We start from the raw sequence: 18474 nt of genomic DNA, 5'->3' as shown, positions 1-18474 counted from the left end.
CAGACCACACAAGGCAAATGATAGTTGTAAGTTCTTGAATGTATCCCGAGAGAGCCGGAAGAGACGTCTGATTCTGAAGTCGAAATAACGATTCACTACAGTTTCGGTGTACATTGGTACACGGCTCTTGTCAAGTCATAGAAGATTCAACGCTATCACGGTTACCCGGTCGTCGAATTCTTCGTCCTCGCTGTCAGAATCCACAAGTTCCATGGCTGTTTGCACAATTGTTGGACAGTTCATTGTGTTCGAAATTAAAAAGCAGCAATGCAAATGGGATTGAAATGTAACACGCGTTCTTACAATCCGTAGTGCTGTTAAGACTCGTGGAGAGCAGAAGGCCTGCACTAGCACTGCACTTCCGATATTCGTTTCGCGGCGGCACTAGTGTTGCACCGTTGAACTGGAGCTGGCCTAGTGCTGCACTAGTTCAGAACTGGCCCTGCACCGCCCGGAACTGGTTCAGAAAGTGCAGGCCTAATCGAACGTACCTACTGTATGGGCTCGGGCTTATCTGAACGCTCGTGCCTGGCCCGGAGCACGAGTCGGACCAGGTAACGCATTCCTCTTGCGGGCCTGGCATGAGCTCGGGTTTCACATTATTGGTCGGGTGAAGTAGGTTGGCATGCAATGGAAAGTTGTCTACCGTCCAGACTAACCGTACAAGCGAGAGGTCAGCATTACCGCAATTAAAGCGAAATAGAACAGGAATTGATGATGCTGTAGTGCCAGTACGGCATTAATAAGCCCTCCAGGAAGAAAACCGTGACCCTCTCGCCTGCTGTTAGTCTCGGAACTCTCTTTATAAAAGAAGCAGAAGTAATGCGAAAACGCAATGTTCCGCGGATCGAACGAGGAACGGGAAATCTAGGACCGAGCCTACGCCACTACACTGAGCCAACAACACATCAAGTTATCATCGTGAGAGAAGCAAATGCTTCGGAAGCCAGACTGAACTCGTAGTCATTGCTTTCGCCATGGAAAAAATAAATAAAGAGAAACAAACAAAATACTGGAGCACCCTACAGCTGCACATAAAGTTGCAAAGTGTAGCAGGCAGGTGCAGTTTTCATGCCTGACATAGACACTTTCTGCGTAACTCATTGTTTTCGCAAATACAACCAAAAAGGCACACCATTGCACTCCGCCATGAAGCAAACACGGCGAAAGTAAGTGCCCCAGGAAAAAAATTGTCACGCTCATGCGCTTCCATTGCACTTGTACACTATTGAGGGACATCTCATAGAAATATCTAAGTATGGACATTTCTTTCTAAACATCGGGGTCAACCGATATTCTAACAAAACTGGACGGAATGCACTACTTCAATGGAGGGCAGTGAGTGCATAATGACACATCGATGATACTCAAGCGCTCAGAAATGGCTAAAGCTGTACATGATTCTACATAAAGTCAAGGGAGCTATTTTTTCCAAGGAATCATATCGGTCTGCGTCAGAGGTGGACATTTTCTTCCACGACAACTTAGGGCCACAATATCTAGACGTGAGTGCGGATGGGAGTGACAGCATTAGCAACCGCGCTAGTTGAAGTAGCTGTGTCAGCATCCGTATCCGCGATGACTTAGTGTACATACGTACATCAGCAGTTACTCCATCTGTGGGAAAAAAACTGCATAATGTTGGGTTACGAAAGTTTTCACTTTTCAGTATGGAAACTTCCTCGGCAACGCGAAGTCACCCACAGCTGTTGACCAGCAGTAGTTAAAGCAACAACATTGGAAGGGGTGACAGATTTGGACACCATTTTGCATTCATTGTGTACTCAGAATTATTGTTCCCCTTTGGGGACGTTGTCAGAGACACTTACGCTTATTTACGATTAAAATTCGGGTGTCCGCTCATATCGCAGAGGAGTGCCGTTTTCTCCCAATTTTACCCGCGGGGATTTCAGAACACTATATTGAACTCCCAAACCAGGATATGTAATGTAATGTGATTTTATTTCCACAAAAAAAAATTGTGGCGGAAGCTGTGAAAAAAAGCCACTATAGTGACTTGAGGGCCTCACAGCTCCCAGCGACATAAAATTGGCAATGGTGATACACTGCTACACACAGGAACTAGAAATAAAATCAGTTCTACACCACACAAAAGTACACATCAAGGGTGAAAAAACAAACGTATTTTTGACACCTTTACTCCTGCCATTGATCATTGATAACTAACGGTCAAAAACAAATTACAACAGAAATCACGAATGCATGTACGGGACACATTTAAAGGATTGAAAGGGCATTCATTTAATAACTGCGGCAAGCGATGACTGACCCGCTGTTCCCCGTAATTCGTCCTACAACGGGGAATGTTCCACTGCTGATGAGCGTGGGAAGAGTAGTGACGTGAAAGCTCTGTGAGATCGAACATTGACAAGACACCAACCAGTAATTTCTTTACAGCTAATTTATAATAACAGAGAAGTCTGTACTTATACAGATTGTGTATGGGAACCAAACCGTTCCTTTCGAAACGACCAGTTGTTGTGTGAGAATAAGGGAGGCGGTCCAGAACTCGTATGCATCTTTTTTGCAGACTAAATAACCTATCCAGGTTTGTACTTGTTGTGGTACCCCATACCAAAAAGCAATAATTAAAGTGTGCATATATGAGTGCATAGTAAAGCATCATGACAGTTGCCCTTGACATATAACTGCGATATCTGAATAAAAAGAAAAAGGCACGAGATGCATTGCTGTGTACATTACCTATGTGCAACGACCAAGGAAAGTCATGCGAATATATCATGCGAATATCATGCGAATATCCGCGCGGATCCTCGGATATAACCGCCCATCCCTTAGAACTTGGATACTGTGAACATGAGAGAACTGATGTTCTGAGGCTGGAACAACATAGAAAGGACAAATACCTACAAAGCCTCAAATTCAGACCCGGTAATTCAGAAGATGTGGGTTCGAGTCCTACAGCTGGCTAACCTTTTCAGTGAGTTTCATCTTTCTTGATACTGTGCTCAGGTAACTCGCGTGAACAACGGACTCGTGCAAAGACCGATATAGCATCTCCGATTTCTTGCCCGTAGAAGAGAAAATATATGTGCAGGATGCGTCACGAAGAACTCACTTTTTTTTTTATTCGTGGATTATTTTTCCATCAAAGTGTTGCGGCATGTTCTTGTTCCCGATATGGCTTACTTAAAGGTAATATTGTGTCAGAAATGAGTCCGAGTTTTAATTGAGTTTTATAATCAATATCCATAAATAGGTTGATGGTTGGAATGGCACAACCTCGAGTTCCGTAATCTGCAAAACCGTTGCGAGTATCTGTGCTCCAGAATGAAAGATGCGAAATGTAAATCATTTGAACGTGCTGCGAAGTTCCGCATTTTCCAAGTGCCCCCTCTGTCTCGCCCTCTCTCACTGTGTTGACAGGCCTCAGTGCGTGGTGCACCCCCACTTTCTACTGGCGAGTGGAAAGCATCGTCATCGTTATTTTTGGTTTCACACAAAGAAGTATTTAATACACCTATCAAGCAGCGGTGCAGGGGATCAGTGATTTTATTTTTCTTAACAGCATATGCTTGTTTGTCAGAGTTATTAGATTAGCCAGTTTTTATCACGTGACGCTATAAGATGAAACCGATAATGAGGTGAAGTGCGTTGCGAGTCGGGGTAATTGCTACATGCTTGCAAAAAAAATGCAGCGAAAAGCGACACACAAAAGAATACACAGGCAAAACGGGACACAGCTGCTACTCTCAACTTACAGCATTTACTTTTCATTCCAACGTATATATACACACTTCTTAGAAAAACTGGAAAAACAGTATTTCTGGTGAGTGATTATGTACACGTGCTTGTTCTTGTTACGTGCTACACTTAATAGAGAGTTTTAGTGTACCGTACGCTATCGCTTTTGCGTACGTAAGCGATAGCATTGGTGATTCTGCGCACGCGCATACTATAAAGAGAGTTTGGTGCACTGCGCAGAACCACCACGCTATCCCTTATGTACGCAAAGGCGATAGCGTACGATGCACTAAAACTCACTAATATCTGTTTTTACTGTAAGTATTCTAGTTCTTGAGGAATTGGTGTAATGGCTGGCTGGATGGCTGACGTATTATTGTCCTGACTCTTCTATCAGGGACGCTTTCAGGATCTCCCGGGAAATGCGATATTTCAATACTTCTTCCACGGAAATCTAGTTCAGGCGAGGGGTACATCTACAATCACGACAATGTAGGGCGGGATGTCCGGAAGGTGTGCTGGTGTTGATGGTAGTGTTATCCTCTTTCAGTGTGGCGGTCATATATCTCCCAGTCTGTCCTATATAGGCCCTGCCACACGTGTGTGAGGGGCATGCGGTATATTACGTTCTCTTTGTATTTCACAAACATTTTCTGTGACGTGTGTTTGATATTTGCCGCAGGGAGGGTTTGTTGATCTTTGCGCAGAGGGTTACGAAGCGTCACAGATGCACGGAAGACGACTGCCATTCCGTGTCTCTCGCCAACTTTCTTCAGATGATATGACATGTGTATGAAGGGGACAACTACTGTTCTGCCCCATAGCCTTTCTCGAGGATAACTTGTGGTGCCCTTTAGGTTTGCCAGAAGACATTCTGCTATATACTGTTTAGTAAATGAATAGAGTATCCACTTTCCTGCAGTCGTTTCACCTGTTGTTCGAAACTTCCTGAACGTTTAGTTCGCAGGATTTTCGTAGTGCTGCCCAAAGAGATATATGCTGAAGGAATTCCTCCTTTACCACTTTTGAGCGTGATGAATTAAATGGTAACAGTTCTTTTTTCTTTTTGTTTAACTGGGCCGATATGCCCAGCACACATGGTCTGGTGTATTTTAATCGTAGGTCCAGAAATTGGTTCTCATATTTTGTGACCGGTCGTCGTTGCGAAAAAAAAAACAGCTGAGAGACCGCACGAACCAAGAATAAAGCAGTGAAGTTGCAGAGAATTGGAGATACGGTTGCCTATGGGGTCCCGCTCTTTTTCTTCAAAGACGAGAGGTTTCCTGGGGGCTAAATTTCCGACCTATAGTTCGAACGTCTTCCTCACGTTGTCTGGGACATTGAGCTGACCAATAACCGTGATATGTCCGGTGTATTTTGGACTGCTTTTCCTTTTCCGAACGTCTTGTGGACATATTTTAGCATGCATTTCGAAAGGATATCCGTGAATCCTTTTTTCTATTTGAGTGCAGTGCTGAAACCGCGATAATGACACCTGCTCCGGCTATTGCAACATGTTTTTAGGCAGTCTTGTAGAAACCCATAATATTGCCTCGAAAGATGTTTTATATGAGAACGGCGTGCTTCTTACGTTGTCCTATGAATGCAAGCACGTTCCCAATTTCTTGCGGTATACGCTGCGATGGTGTAGGGTGAAGGAAAATACAACGTACTTTACACGCAGCCAGGGCGGAGTAGAATATACACTTGGAGATGTCTGATGGAAACGCACAATGCAGAACACGAAAAAAAGAAGGATTCCCCTTTGTACTGGAAATAAACTTGAAATGTTCCTTTTTTATGCGGTATGCGTGCACTTATGAGGGAATATTGTAACAACGAACGCTGTTGCACCATTCGGCCCGCAGTATAAGGCATGTCAAGCGTCCCCATGTTTTCCCGATTCACGTGGTTCAAAGGCGCTCAAAGGTTGCGGGTGACCCAATGTCCACCAGCCTCATTACTTCTTAAAGCGTGTTCAACAGCTGTAAATAGTAGACCGCCTAATGTGCATACTCTGCAGGTTTGTTGTTACTGTTTTTTTTTTCCTCTTTCTGCAAATGTCAAACAAAGGATGGATGCACAACACATTCAGAAACATCCTGTCATCAAAGTGAGGGAGGATGACACCGATAGGCAGAGAGGAGGATATGAACTCTGCACACATACTGCAAGCTATTTCCATACCCCAAACACTGCTGCAAACATCCATTTAGCCTGTCTGCGTAGTAGTGCTGGCAACACATCTACTGGAGTACCGAAGCCCGCTGCCGTCTCCTTTTTTTCTTGACTTTACGTCAATGTTTTCCTCAAAGCTAAACCATCTACCTATTTTTACTTATTAAGGATATTAATTATTAACGTTAATTAAAGCTTGCACTAACTACTGACACAATTTTGCGCTTAAGTAGGCCATTGGGTGTGACTATACGCAGGAACTCTCTTAGAGGAAAATGATCCAACCGAAAAATTATCACTCTTGAGAAAATTTTATTTTAGCGATATTCTCGTGACGCACCATGTATATGTGGAGGAGAATCCAATACATGGGCGAGTTCAGCCTGATATCGTTGGTTACCGCTGGTTAGAGAATAAAAAGCAGGTTCCTTGAAAGCAATTCGCACCAATATCTAAAATTTTGTCGCCTCGCACAAATGTGATTCGGCGTAGGGGTCACGTAAGAAGTAGGGCTTCCCTGCAATGTGGCAGGCGCTCTCCTCAGGGCAATGCTGGCGTCTCATGTGCGAAACAACGCACCTCAGGTACCTAAATTCTGTAGCCTTTTCCGATTATATTTTCCGTGACTAATATGAGGGCAAATTGGTGTTGATGACCAATGCGAAAGGTGGTGATGCAACGTATACAGCAGAGTACTGATGCGAGGGTCAGTTAAATCGGAAGCCTTACTTAGTTAGGCCGAAGTCGTAAATCCACATGACGTCATAGTGCCGCAACCTCTAAGGGTCGATTCACACGATGAAACTTTTTGCTGCAATTCGGTTCTCGCTGCAGTTTCTCGCAACCGAGCAGTTGCCCGAAATAGGTTCCTTTTATACGGCGAGCAACTCGAAATGTCGTAGTGGTCACGAAGCTCGCTGCATGGCGCGAAAAGATATTATCATCATTTTCGTTCAGTCGTACTGCGACGTCCACTCGTTGCGACTTCAATCCGCTGCGATTTCGATAATTTCCACGGGTTCGTGATGATTTCATTGTCCCGCGGCTGCAATCACCGACACATGGAAGTTTTCCAGATTAGACGCGCTTGCAAGGAGAAGCCGTGTGCACATAGAGCTGCAGAGAAATAGCTCGTGGAGCGATCGGCTGTGCAACTCCTGCAACGCGGGTTGCGCAGCCAGCGCAGCCGATCACATGATGCAACCTGGTGGCACAACCTAAAGTTGCATCGTGCGAATCGACCCTAGAACACATTCAGCGGGCCTTGAGTAGCTCTTCGTGCGCCATTACGAATTTCGATGCTCGTCTGTGGCGTGTAAACCAGTCAGTGGCTTCGCGCTCGAATCAACACGGACCTCCCGGAAGGCTCTTGAGGGCCTCTGAGGGTCCGCCGACAACGGTTACTTCAGGAGCGGTGTGCTCCAGTCCTGTTGACACATAGAAAATAATTATAAGATGATTTGATATTTTACGGGGGTCCGTTCAGGATTCGCTATTTCGGGGTTAAAGAGCGCGACTCAATCTTGGCTCCTATTCTTTTTGCGTGCTGTCGCAAGCACCAGTGAAACGACTGCAAACTGTACCCCAACGTCAAATGGTTCCCCGCAAGGACCATTAGCCATGACAATTACAATAATAGCGCGTACTGTCCCCATACAAAGATATTCAATATGCAGCTTTTCGGCTGAAGGCCTGGAACCAAATCCACACCAATGCATGCAGACCTCTGGGAAGTTCTGATTTAGTGCAGCATTTTTACATGTAGCACTAGGCGGAATGGTTCTCTTACGTGATTATGGTGCCGTGAACGTGAAGTTGTTGGAAACGGCACAGGAGTAAACTAGGGTCTAACAATTCAGTGAACCGTAGTGCTACAACAGGACGAACAAAATGTCGATTTAAAGTCGCGGCATCCTTGTTCCTTATACTTAGACTGAACCCACATCGCATAGTCAAGATTCGACGCACAGCGGCTTCGCAGAAGGAACTTGGAGACAAAACAAAGTGACTCCTGTAGTTATTTAATATTACAAATTAATGATATGGGCGCAGATATCACGAGCCAGAGACAAATAATTCAAGTTCTCATGTGAAAGCGACAAGGAAGGACGGCGGTTGCATTTTCGTACTTTGTCACTCACTCACTTTCGTTTTTGAACGTACGTATTCCGTACGTTTCGCATTAGAGATCTGCGCTACACTGGTGAATCAGTTTGATATCTACCAGGGTTGAATCTCACTCACAGATTTACATGTAGTCAGCGTAATATTCCGTCTGCATTGAATAATTCCTGAGCATGGCCACTCTGACGCGACTCCATATTCGATTTCACTACATTAGCCCCAACAATGGGGTAGGGTATCGCCTCTGCGATGAAAAGTCTCCATTCGTTACCATTTAAATAAAATTGTTGTCCTTTTGCAGAGCATGGCATGCCGATGCGGGTAGGCTTTTAAGCGGTGCCATCCTTTAGATCTTGCTCCGGGGAGCCAATTTTGCATTTTGGATTCGAGGTTCGTAATTAGGTGCCGATAGTGTCACTTAACAACAAGCGTAATTATTTATGCTGCATAACCATAATGACCATGATGACATATAACCATAACCATAATGACATTGCAGGTGAACCACGAGCACACATTCAATACAAAACGAAATAACTCTCATCGTCCGTAATCAACTCCAGAAAAAAAACACTGAATTCCAGTTTGTGTGGTGCTGGTGAATGGCACGTAATCAAGATTCCCCGATTTCCTCAAAAGTTACCGAGTTGCGTCTGTGCCTTTGGGGAATAGTGCTGCTAAGTCACCTACACACACATCCAAAAAAGGGGGGGAATGACTTAATAGACAAGAGGAGAAACAAAAACACCCGAACGCACAATTATCGCCCGATTTTTCCCTCCTGAATCTGAGAAAGGCATTTAACCCAAAATGTTATGAATAGCAGAGCGTCAAGATGGCAATGGTTTAATGAGAGAATGACAATGCGCATGACATGCTCCTTGTCATCGTCGTTGCTACAATATAACACCTGTATTTAGTAGAAAAATCATGAGTATGTGACCTTCATACGTTTTAACCACACGGTACTGTTGGTATGATTCATTTTTGTAAATACCTGATGTTGTGCCAGTGACCTACATGTTTAGAATCACTGCTTTGCTTAATAAGCCTATGTAAAATTTATTTCCACTCCCGTTAAGATGAACTCGCTTTGTACGAATTCTCCGATATGCCAATGTGGTGTCATTGTAAGGCTCCTTGGTTGTGTCCCACAGACACTGGCAGTTTTGTGCACTCCTGTGAAGCTCAACTTACTAACCTTACTTACATGTTTGTGTCGTCCATGTTTTGTAGCCGGCCTGGACAAATTCTTATTATTTATGTCATTACTACCATTTCTCACAAGGCAAATAGCTCTTTGCACACCAGAAGAAAAGCTGTATTTCAGGTTGTCTGGATGATTTTTCCGTCTGAATGTGTATTTTAAGTACCACAATGGTTGGAGGATGCTCAGCTGGTGAACTGTCAGCTTGAGAGCACTGGTAATAGGGATGGTAAAATAATTTATCTTTCCTTATATTTCTTATAGTTGCCTTCACTTTACTTACTTACTTCACTTCAAAAATGCTATGTACAGCTACCCTTCTGTTCTGTGTATGCCTGTGTAGTACCTGCACCTCACGCACAATGTGTTGATCCTCCTAGGTGCTATCAGCAAAGCAACAAATGAAGGGACACTCGCCGAAGCAGAGAAAGCAATACAAACGTGGCTGAGGCATGCACGCGAAAGGCTGAGCAAGAAAGCAGCAAAACAGTGTACAGCATAGTGGTTCTACTCCTCCAACCTCATCAAGAGAGTTCAGGAAACACTGAAGAGCTTAGTGCAGCTGGACTGAATGGTTTTCACATTGTTCTCACATTGTTGTCTTATATGTACAGGTCCCGACAAAAGTTTACGGAACACGCGAGCGGTGTATTTCTCCTCGGTACGACACCCTAGCGGCAAGCGGAAGCTGGCGAAATCAGGCCAGTTCACTGCGTCAGAGGGGTGGACGACTGCGCTCTTAGCGACACACAGCGGGAATTTCGGTATTATTACTGTTGTAAGTGCCGCGAAGTGAGTTGAATTTAACTGTTGTGCTCGTCAACAACTCGTGACTCAACATCAGTTGTTTATCAATCAATCAATTATGAATGACAGAGTTCAATTTTTGTATCAGCTCGTCACGCGTCGTCCATATAAACTAACTGTTTACAGGATATATTTCTTTCTCTTGTCTACATATCACGGCTTTCCAATAAAGCAATACACCGTAAAGTGGTGCCACCATGATTCATACTTGTTATCACGATGATAGCGGCGAGCTCCCGTCTCAACAATCGTTGAATCACGTGTTGTTGGCGAACACAGCAGTAAAATCCAACTCACTTTGGGGGCACATGGGCACATACAACAGTAATCATGCCGAAACTACCGCTGTGTGTCGCCAAGAGCGGAGTCGGCCACCTCTCTGAGGCAGTGGACTGGCTGATTTCGCCAGCTTCCGCTTGCCGCAAGGGTGTCATACCGAGGAGAAAATACACCGCTCGCGTGTTCTGTAAACGTTTGTCGGGACCTGTACGTGTATACACAAGTCCCGCAATGCATCTGCATTTTTTATAGCTTGGAAAACGTGAAGCCAGGGCTTTTTCTGCATTATTCTTAAGCGTGCTGGAAAAATTTGTTTTGTGAAAAGTGAAGTGAAGTGAAATGTTCAGAAACACTGGAAATTTTTTATGTGGCTGTTATGTTGTACAAAGTGGATCTTTCATTGTTTTTTCCATACTTTAACTACACTTTTGAAGATCTGTATGTATATATGCGATTTCTGCCACATATATACTTCTGTGATATTTATAGCTTAGAGAACATATGTCAAGCTGTGTGGAGCACTAGTCATTGTCCAGCTTTAATGATACTACAAGGCAATTTTGATTCCTGTAGGTAAGGAAGATTTCATTGGTTGTAGTATGGGATAGGATGTGTGACGAAAGTAAAACAAGAAAATGAGTGTGCTGGTCCTGCCTTTCCAAAAGTAACTGCTACTAACATCATGCCTATATCCATCTCTCTATGGCAGTCACACGTACGTCGACCACTGAGTGCACGGAAAACGTGGACCGTGTCCAGCTTAGCAGTGCCAGTCAATTCCTACCCCGAAATCAACATAGCTGATTGTAATTATGCAGCATACATCATATTTTGTTATAATATGCAGCGGTCAGTTCCACAAATTCTACCAGAGACCAGTTCCTCAGAAAAAGTTTCGCTAGCAGGTGGAGTTCACCTAGGAGTGCCTTCGCACACCTCGCCCCTTTGGCAGCATGCTTTCCCCTGTTCTCTCACTCCCATTACCGCTGGCTAAGGAAGTGCACTTCATTGCTTACATATTGGTTCTCAGTGACGAGTGGATAACCATTTCAGATGTTTCCAACTGGCTGCTGCCAGAGTACACCTTCTATTACATAGACCCTTGTGAGACATCTGAAACTGCATCCGTCATCTACTCAGAACCAAATCTAAGCATGAGTCCTACTCCTTAGCCAGCGCGGCTGTAGTGCATTCCTAGCAACGGGTTGAGAAATAACAGGTGAAAAGCATGCCGGGAAAGGGCAAGGTATGCGATAGGTACTACTACGTAAGGCTATGGATAATGCCTGGAGATAGCGTGTCCACCGCTGACGAAACTTTCTGTGAGATACTAGTCTCTGGAAGAACTTGAGGAACCGACCGCTGCATATTAATAATGATTACAATGCACCTTGCATAATTACATTGAGGTATATAGCTTTCAAGGTGAAAATCAAGTGGCGCCTGCTAAACTAGACGTGGTCCGAAGTGGTTATGGATGGATGCATTGCAAACTCAGACCCATACCCTGGCACGGCTGACTTTGTCATGCCGAGGTAGATAAAGGCGTTTTTAGTTTTGTTACACGATATCGTCGCATGTACTGCAGCCAATGCCCCTTGTCAATAACTGTCCCCTTCAAGGACTTTTTTTACATTCCTTTAAACAAGCTGTAAAAATTTGTTTAACGAAAAGTGAAGTGTACAGGAAACGCTAGACTTACTTTCAGCTGGCAGCTGGTATTGTATTGTATACCTTTCATAATTTTTTTGCAGATTTTCACGTGTACCATTTCGAACGTGTGGATGCATATATGCAAGTGATATTTCTGTGATATTTGTACCTGAGAGAACTTACGTCAAGCCACGTCGAGCACCTCTTTGTAGCGTATATTTACAATGACATTTTTTCCACATTTTAATACTTCTTAAATACTCAACAATTTTGCTGCAACTGTTTCTGTGCAATAAAAAACATTGAATGGATCCCACTGTCTCAACTCTGACATAGTCGGTGGCTATATTATAAGTGTGCTCATTCAAAAAGGGATACAAATAGAAAAGAATGGTTCATCCTAGAAGTGCTCTAGCACTGTTCTGAAGTTGTCCTCACGTAGCGTCTGGGGATGCTCTGAGGATACCGTGGGGACGGCATATAGTGCCAAAATGACATGTTGAGGATGATTTGAGGATCAGATTCACTCTCCTGGGGGATGTTATCCCTGTCCATGCATGATGTTCTTAGGATATCCCTGGGATGACAGTGTGTTGTTGGGGTTGTTACACAGGGTGCGGAAACTGAGAATGATTTGCTCCTGTATGTCTCCAACGAACAACCAGCAGACCACGCGGCAGTGGGGCGGAATAAAAGCTTCCGGGCGTAGAAAAGTGAATTGAAGAGTAATATACGGAACCTCACGAAGTGAATAAGAATGAGCACTGCAATTCATTCCTAATGCCGAGTTGAGGCAACGTGGTTTAACAATTAGGTATACAGCCTGCGCGCTCACGAAATTGGGGGGGTCCCAGGAACGAGGTATTCGAACGGATGGCTTATTGTTATTCCATTTCGTTCCGCTATGAGACGCTACAGTACGACCGCACTGCTCGGACAAACAAGATATGTGGGGCAGAGTGCGAGAGTAATGACAGGAATTGCGTCAATGTTGATGTCACTGCGCTGGCAGACCATAGCAAAGGAGCTGCGAGGATTAGGGTTCGGTTTCCAGTATTCCGGGATCCTGAAATCACGTGATTTCGGCATTATTTTCTGTCCCGAAATCCCGGAATTCGCTAGGTCAAATTCCAGGATTTCGGGCTAATAAATTTCGGCTTTCTTGACAGTGGATACTAGGCGGCATGGAGTGACTTCACCTTCACTCCCTTCACTCCCAGTTCCATTCACCGGATAATGTCACTTGCAATGCGGAACCGAACCATGTGCCGTAGCCGCGAACAACCCTCAAGTATATTAAACCTCCTACGAAATCAGAAGGAGTCTTCCGGTCCATAAGGCTACACAAAATGGTGCTAGATTCTCTCTCTCGCTTTGCAGAATCTCTTTTTTTTCTCCTTTTGATCCTCACGAAAACGATGTTTGAAAGTGAAAAGAATAAATGGAGGCAGCCTTTTTAGAAAACTAGATTCGGCTGCTCCATACGAGAACACAACAGGCGTTGTGGAGGATTAGAAAAGGGGAGCAATGCAAATCACACCATTCTATGTATTCTCGCAAGCGACATCCAGAATACTCCAGCGGAAGACGCAAAGACGTCACAGATTTTAGCTGCAGCTTAAGTACAAGTGCTGAACGTCACGCACTGCAAACGGCGAGAAGTATCCTGGGGCACAGCCACAATATATTCCGTAGCTGACGAAAACAAGAGACGCATTTCAGCGCAAAGTTGATATTACGGCACGGTGCGACGGGCCTGTATAATACGCGGCGAAACTTTTTTCAACTTTTTTTTTTTGTTGCCTTCCACTAGAATGTTCTGTGGGGGTGACTGGAAACGCGCGCTGTATAGGAATTTTGTGATAGGGATTGATGTGCAGGTGGGTACAGTCTCGTACGGCATCCTGGGGATAGTTGCAAAAAATCCCGACTCCGTCCCGGGATCAACATTTAAAATCCCGAGATCCCGGGATTGTAAAAACGGCTCGTGATTCCGAACCCTATGGAGGACAAATGAAATGAGTTCAAAATCATACCATCTTTGATGACGATAGTGCTTATGTTGTCTCATCACGCTCATAAGCTACTTCACCGAGATCTGAGTTGCACACAACTTCCCTGCTCTAACCTCCTTTCCAACGTTCCTGGTGCATGGAATGCCGGCACATGCGATCATCTGTGACAGCTGAATACGAACCACAGTCGTGGTTCCGTTAAAGGAGCGGTCCCATCCGTTTGAGTCGATATTAAAACTCACTCATCCTTCACCACGGGACACCGCATCGAAAATCGCACCGGAAAGGGTTGCATAGTGTGATTCGATGCAATACATGACAACAGCATCGACGAATGCTGAGGGTATCCCAGAGTTCCCTCTACGGGAAAACGAGAAAACGCCACCCGCTAATAACCAATGAGGGCGCTACATTGAGAAAAGAAATGCCGCGTCCGTGCGGGCGTCTCATAGAGTTACGAGGCGTCTGGATGACACCTTTCCTCCTCTGGGCGCCGCACTCACTCGTCCGCTTACGGAGTGGCTTGACGCCGTCGGAACTTCTGCACCCGTGGAAGCAACGACGATCTTTAAAATTCATTGATTGATTATCTAAGCACTTTTCGGAAGAGGAAAATTACTCAGCTAGATTGCAGGCCGATGCCAACCTGCACCTAATCTAACTAATAAATGTTCACCTAACTGTCCATCCAACTAACCAAGTCATGCCCTCCTAACTGCGAAATCAAGGTTGCGTACCAGTACTCGGGCGTTCTCGCAGCTCATATACACAACCACATGTGAAAGGCCAATGTAGGTGTGGAAGCCCAATTCGTTCATTGGTATTTTAAAGGGTGGCTGCGTTTCAATATTCGCTACGTTTCCTTCCGAGTTTCTCTCAACGGAATATATAGACAAGGAATGCGGGAAGAGGACGGGTAATATTGTTCATTTATAGCATGTACTTACGACTTTTTTGTGGTTGTCTCGGTGGATTTGTCGGCGTGTCTGGAATGGAAACGGTTGTAACTGCAGACGTTTGATGAATAAATTCCATCGACCACAAACTGTACCTTTCTTGGTTCTCAGGCGATCGAACGACTTACGATCCATAACGTTTCTTGTGAATGGCTCGCATCGGTAGTCCAAAGTTTCCCAAAATACAAGAATTTGAGCACGTGGATAGCGTGAAGCTAAGCGTGCAATACGTTGATGGTATCGCACATCGTCATCGTCCTACTGTCAGCGGAGTAGGATTTTCTTCGTAAATTGCTCACACAAGTGAATTGTGCATGAGCACAATTCACTTGTGCTCATGAATACAATTCACGAATACATTTAAATCTGAATGTCGTCCTTCAAAGTGCGTTGTGAAGCCGAAGTGAAACCAATCAAACAAAATATAACGTACACCCCCAACAATATCATCTTCAAGGCACGTCTAGCTTAGAGTGATACGAAGAGTAATACCGAGCGTGGCATACGAAGGTGCTAGCGAAAGTTGTTAATTTTTTGTGTGCCAAACATTGTTTTATTATATTGGCAAACAAAACGCCCAATTCTAACTCACAGTATTTCCTTTATTGTATTGCAACCGTCAGTTATCTGTGGGTATTTCTCCCAGAGTTCTGGAACCGTGGAAAAATTTCCCTACGGTAGACGCCCGCTCCAGCCATCCGAAGACATTGACACACTGCTTATTGGATTGCCTCCGTTGTCTCCGAAGGTTGTCCACGCCGTTCATCCTTCACAAACCCTAAGATATGTAAGCATTTTAAAGATTCACGCTTAAACATCAACGCACAAAAATAATCGCTCAAATATCCCCGTGTACGTAAAAACGCTAAGGAATCCCCGGTTCGTTACGTCGTTAAAAATAAATCGTTTCACAATCCCCCACCTTACTGTTGTTTCAGTCACGTGGTATGGCCGCGAGTAAAATAGACAATCCCCTCCGACAAACAGTCCCAAAGTCGGCGAATTTATTTGGGCTCCTACCGTGAGTATACTTCGTACATCGCACTTCGATACTTCGTACGCGAAACAAGCGTGCTTCACTTGAACGTCAGTGTAAAGCGAACTCAAGACACACGCACGAACGAAAGCGCTAACACTGCCACAGTTCCCGTCGATGCTTTGTCATTCGAAATAACGCGAGACATGCATATAATGCATAGCCTTTCCACACTACAAAGAAAAATATAGCAACAACACACACAGAAAAATAATGCAGCCATGACAGACCACTAGGTAGAGGGCGAGTGCTAACAAGGGCAAAAACCACCCATGCAAGCTACGTCTTACTACTATCCTCTGCGTAGAAATACACTTCAATCACTTCGCTGGGTAGTTTCATTTTAAATCGAACAACGTGTGAAAGTCGTATTTTTTAATTCGCCTAGAAAAAATAGATGTTAGATGGCAGCTCAAACGGCGCAAATCGCGCCACGTGCGACGCTCGTGCGTGGAGTAGTTTCCGCGTGGGAGAGGAGGAAAGTCTGAGGCTGCTTGAGCGTGCTTTCTTCTGGACCAACTTTGACGGGATGTAGCACCGCTGATTTTTTGCCTACGAACTGGAGGTTTTTTGTGATTGTAGGCTGCACCATAGACACTGTCGACAGCTACCCACAGAATTCTGAGGACGACAGATTTTCTGTTAAAAAATGCCAAACTTGGCGTAAACGTTCAAAAAGGCAAAATTTGTTACCTATTTGCTTCATGACGGAACGTCTGAGGACATCAAGCTTAGTGCCATTCGATGGGACGTTGAAAGGACTTCCGTGCTATATAAAGTTCATTTTTCTGAGTCTAGTGCTTTCTGTGTTATTAGCTTGAGAATCGCACATGGTAGGCGAAAATTGCCAATGTTGCATCTCAATTTTCTCAAAAATGCCATCTTCGATTTCCTTTATTATTTTTGAAAAGGTGGCGTCATGTCTCTACTTTAGGCCCCAAGGGAGACAATCTTTTATTTTTACCTGAGAGACGCGCAGCGATTTTTTTGGTCAGGCATGGTCCACGATACTGCAGCCTTGCGCGCCCCATCCACGAGCACGCGACCTTCAACCTCTTCTTTGCTACAGGTCTCCCGCTGACGTAGTAATCAATGACCCCACTGCGTGAGCTTGTAGTATCCCCAGAGCATTACTTTACGTTTACCCAATCGTCTCCCAGTTCCGTCAGGCTCATTCAAACCGTGGGAGAGTACATGAGTTGCCTGTGCGCCCTTGACGAGAAGCCCCAGTCCGCGAACATACCGACAAAGTAGTGAGAAGTAACGAAGCGGTTCGTAAAGATCTTTATTCAGTGGTAACATCGTAGCTTTTGTTTCAGGTTGCCGCCAGTCCCCCAAGGCAGTGTGAAAGTCACATCCTTTTCATTGGTAAAAGAACGTTGTGGAAGTTTCGAAAAACGCAAAATGTGCCCCATTGCGAGACTCCTGCAGATGATGGCTGCCACAATTGGATTAGTATCATCCGAAAGCTTTACAGGACCTTTCACATGATATAAAGTGACTGGGTTCAAGCGCATTCTTCGTCCGCCTATATTGTATCGTAGAACCACGAGTGGTACGCGAAAATTTTGCATGTTCGATCCTAATTATTTCTAAAACGCCAGAATATGTTTAACGATTTATTCCACAGGGACAGAATTATGCCTGTATTTTGCGCTGGATTGAGACGCTCGGCTACCTTTCAGTGGAGCGACTTTTCCACACAAAGGCGCTCCTCGTATGTTTACGAGCGCGCTTTGCTTCGTAGTCTTTGCTTTGTAATTTATTGCCGAGATGTTGCCTTCTGTACTTATTTTGAAGTTATGGTACGTACGTTTATTTTTTCCTTTGGAAACGCAGGGCAATACTTTCGTGGGCGCCTTGAACTTTCTATAACGCACTTTCATGGGAGTCGCACGCACGACGTGTGCGTATGCGACGTGCACGTGCGCATATTCACTATTCTCCCGCACATGTGCTTGAGGCAATGCACATACGCACGCTATGAGGCTGTCGTGCGAGTTAATATTAGGAAGGCAGAACTACGGCCACAGGGGACAGAAAGTTACAACACGTGAGAATACAAATTTGTGGCCGCCTGGTTGCAGCCGTCTCTTAGCTTGGGCGCAATAAGTGATAGTTCCGAAGCTGTACATGCTACCTTTAATTAGTTTTATGCCGCGTAGCGTTATTTCGGAACCACGACGAGTACTATATACAGAGCCCGTAAGACCGCTGTGATGACAGTATGTTGCTGCTCTCAAGTATAACACGTCCGCCTTCCACGAGCTGTGTCAGTGCCACCGTGGGAATCAAAATTTCCGACAGAACAACGCACAACTAAAATCCCTCGTTTCCGGTAGCCGTAGGTACCTCCCTCGGTGTGGTCTTCAGTAATCCTTTTGGCATCCATGCGCTTGAACCCAGTCACTTTATACCACACTGTAAAAAATTGCCGTTTTTTTACGGTATACCGCACGCGAAAAATACGGTCGCGCAACCGTAAATTGAGAA

General features: G+C 44.8%; 1 protein-coding gene across 1 annotated transcript in view; it reads right to left on the bottom strand.

Moving 5' to 3' along the window:
- LOC135368526 (uncharacterized) overlaps window positions 1-15191 on the bottom strand; it is a 129200-nt gene extending 114009 nt beyond the window's left edge. The window contains exons 1-2 of the mRNA XM_064601888.1: window positions 15041-15191; window positions 14937-14975 (exon numbers count right to left, since the gene is read on the bottom strand). Coding sequence (XP_064457958.1) covers window positions 14937-14975; window positions 15041-15080 — 79 coding nt within the window. The 5' untranslated portion in view covers window positions 15081-15191. The remainder of the gene's footprint in view (window positions 1-14936; window positions 14976-15040) is intronic.
- Window positions 15192-18474: the final 3283 nt, after the last annotated feature.

This window comes from Ornithodoros turicata, chromosome 1, assembly GCF_037126465.1.
Source record: "Ornithodoros turicata isolate Travis chromosome 1, ASM3712646v1, whole genome shotgun sequence".
NCBI lineage: Eukaryota > Metazoa > Arthropoda > Arachnida > Ixodida > Argasidae > Ornithodoros > Ornithodoros turicata.
The sequence above is the reverse complement of the archived record's forward strand: the minus strand, read 5'-3'. Positions and strand labels throughout refer to the sequence as shown.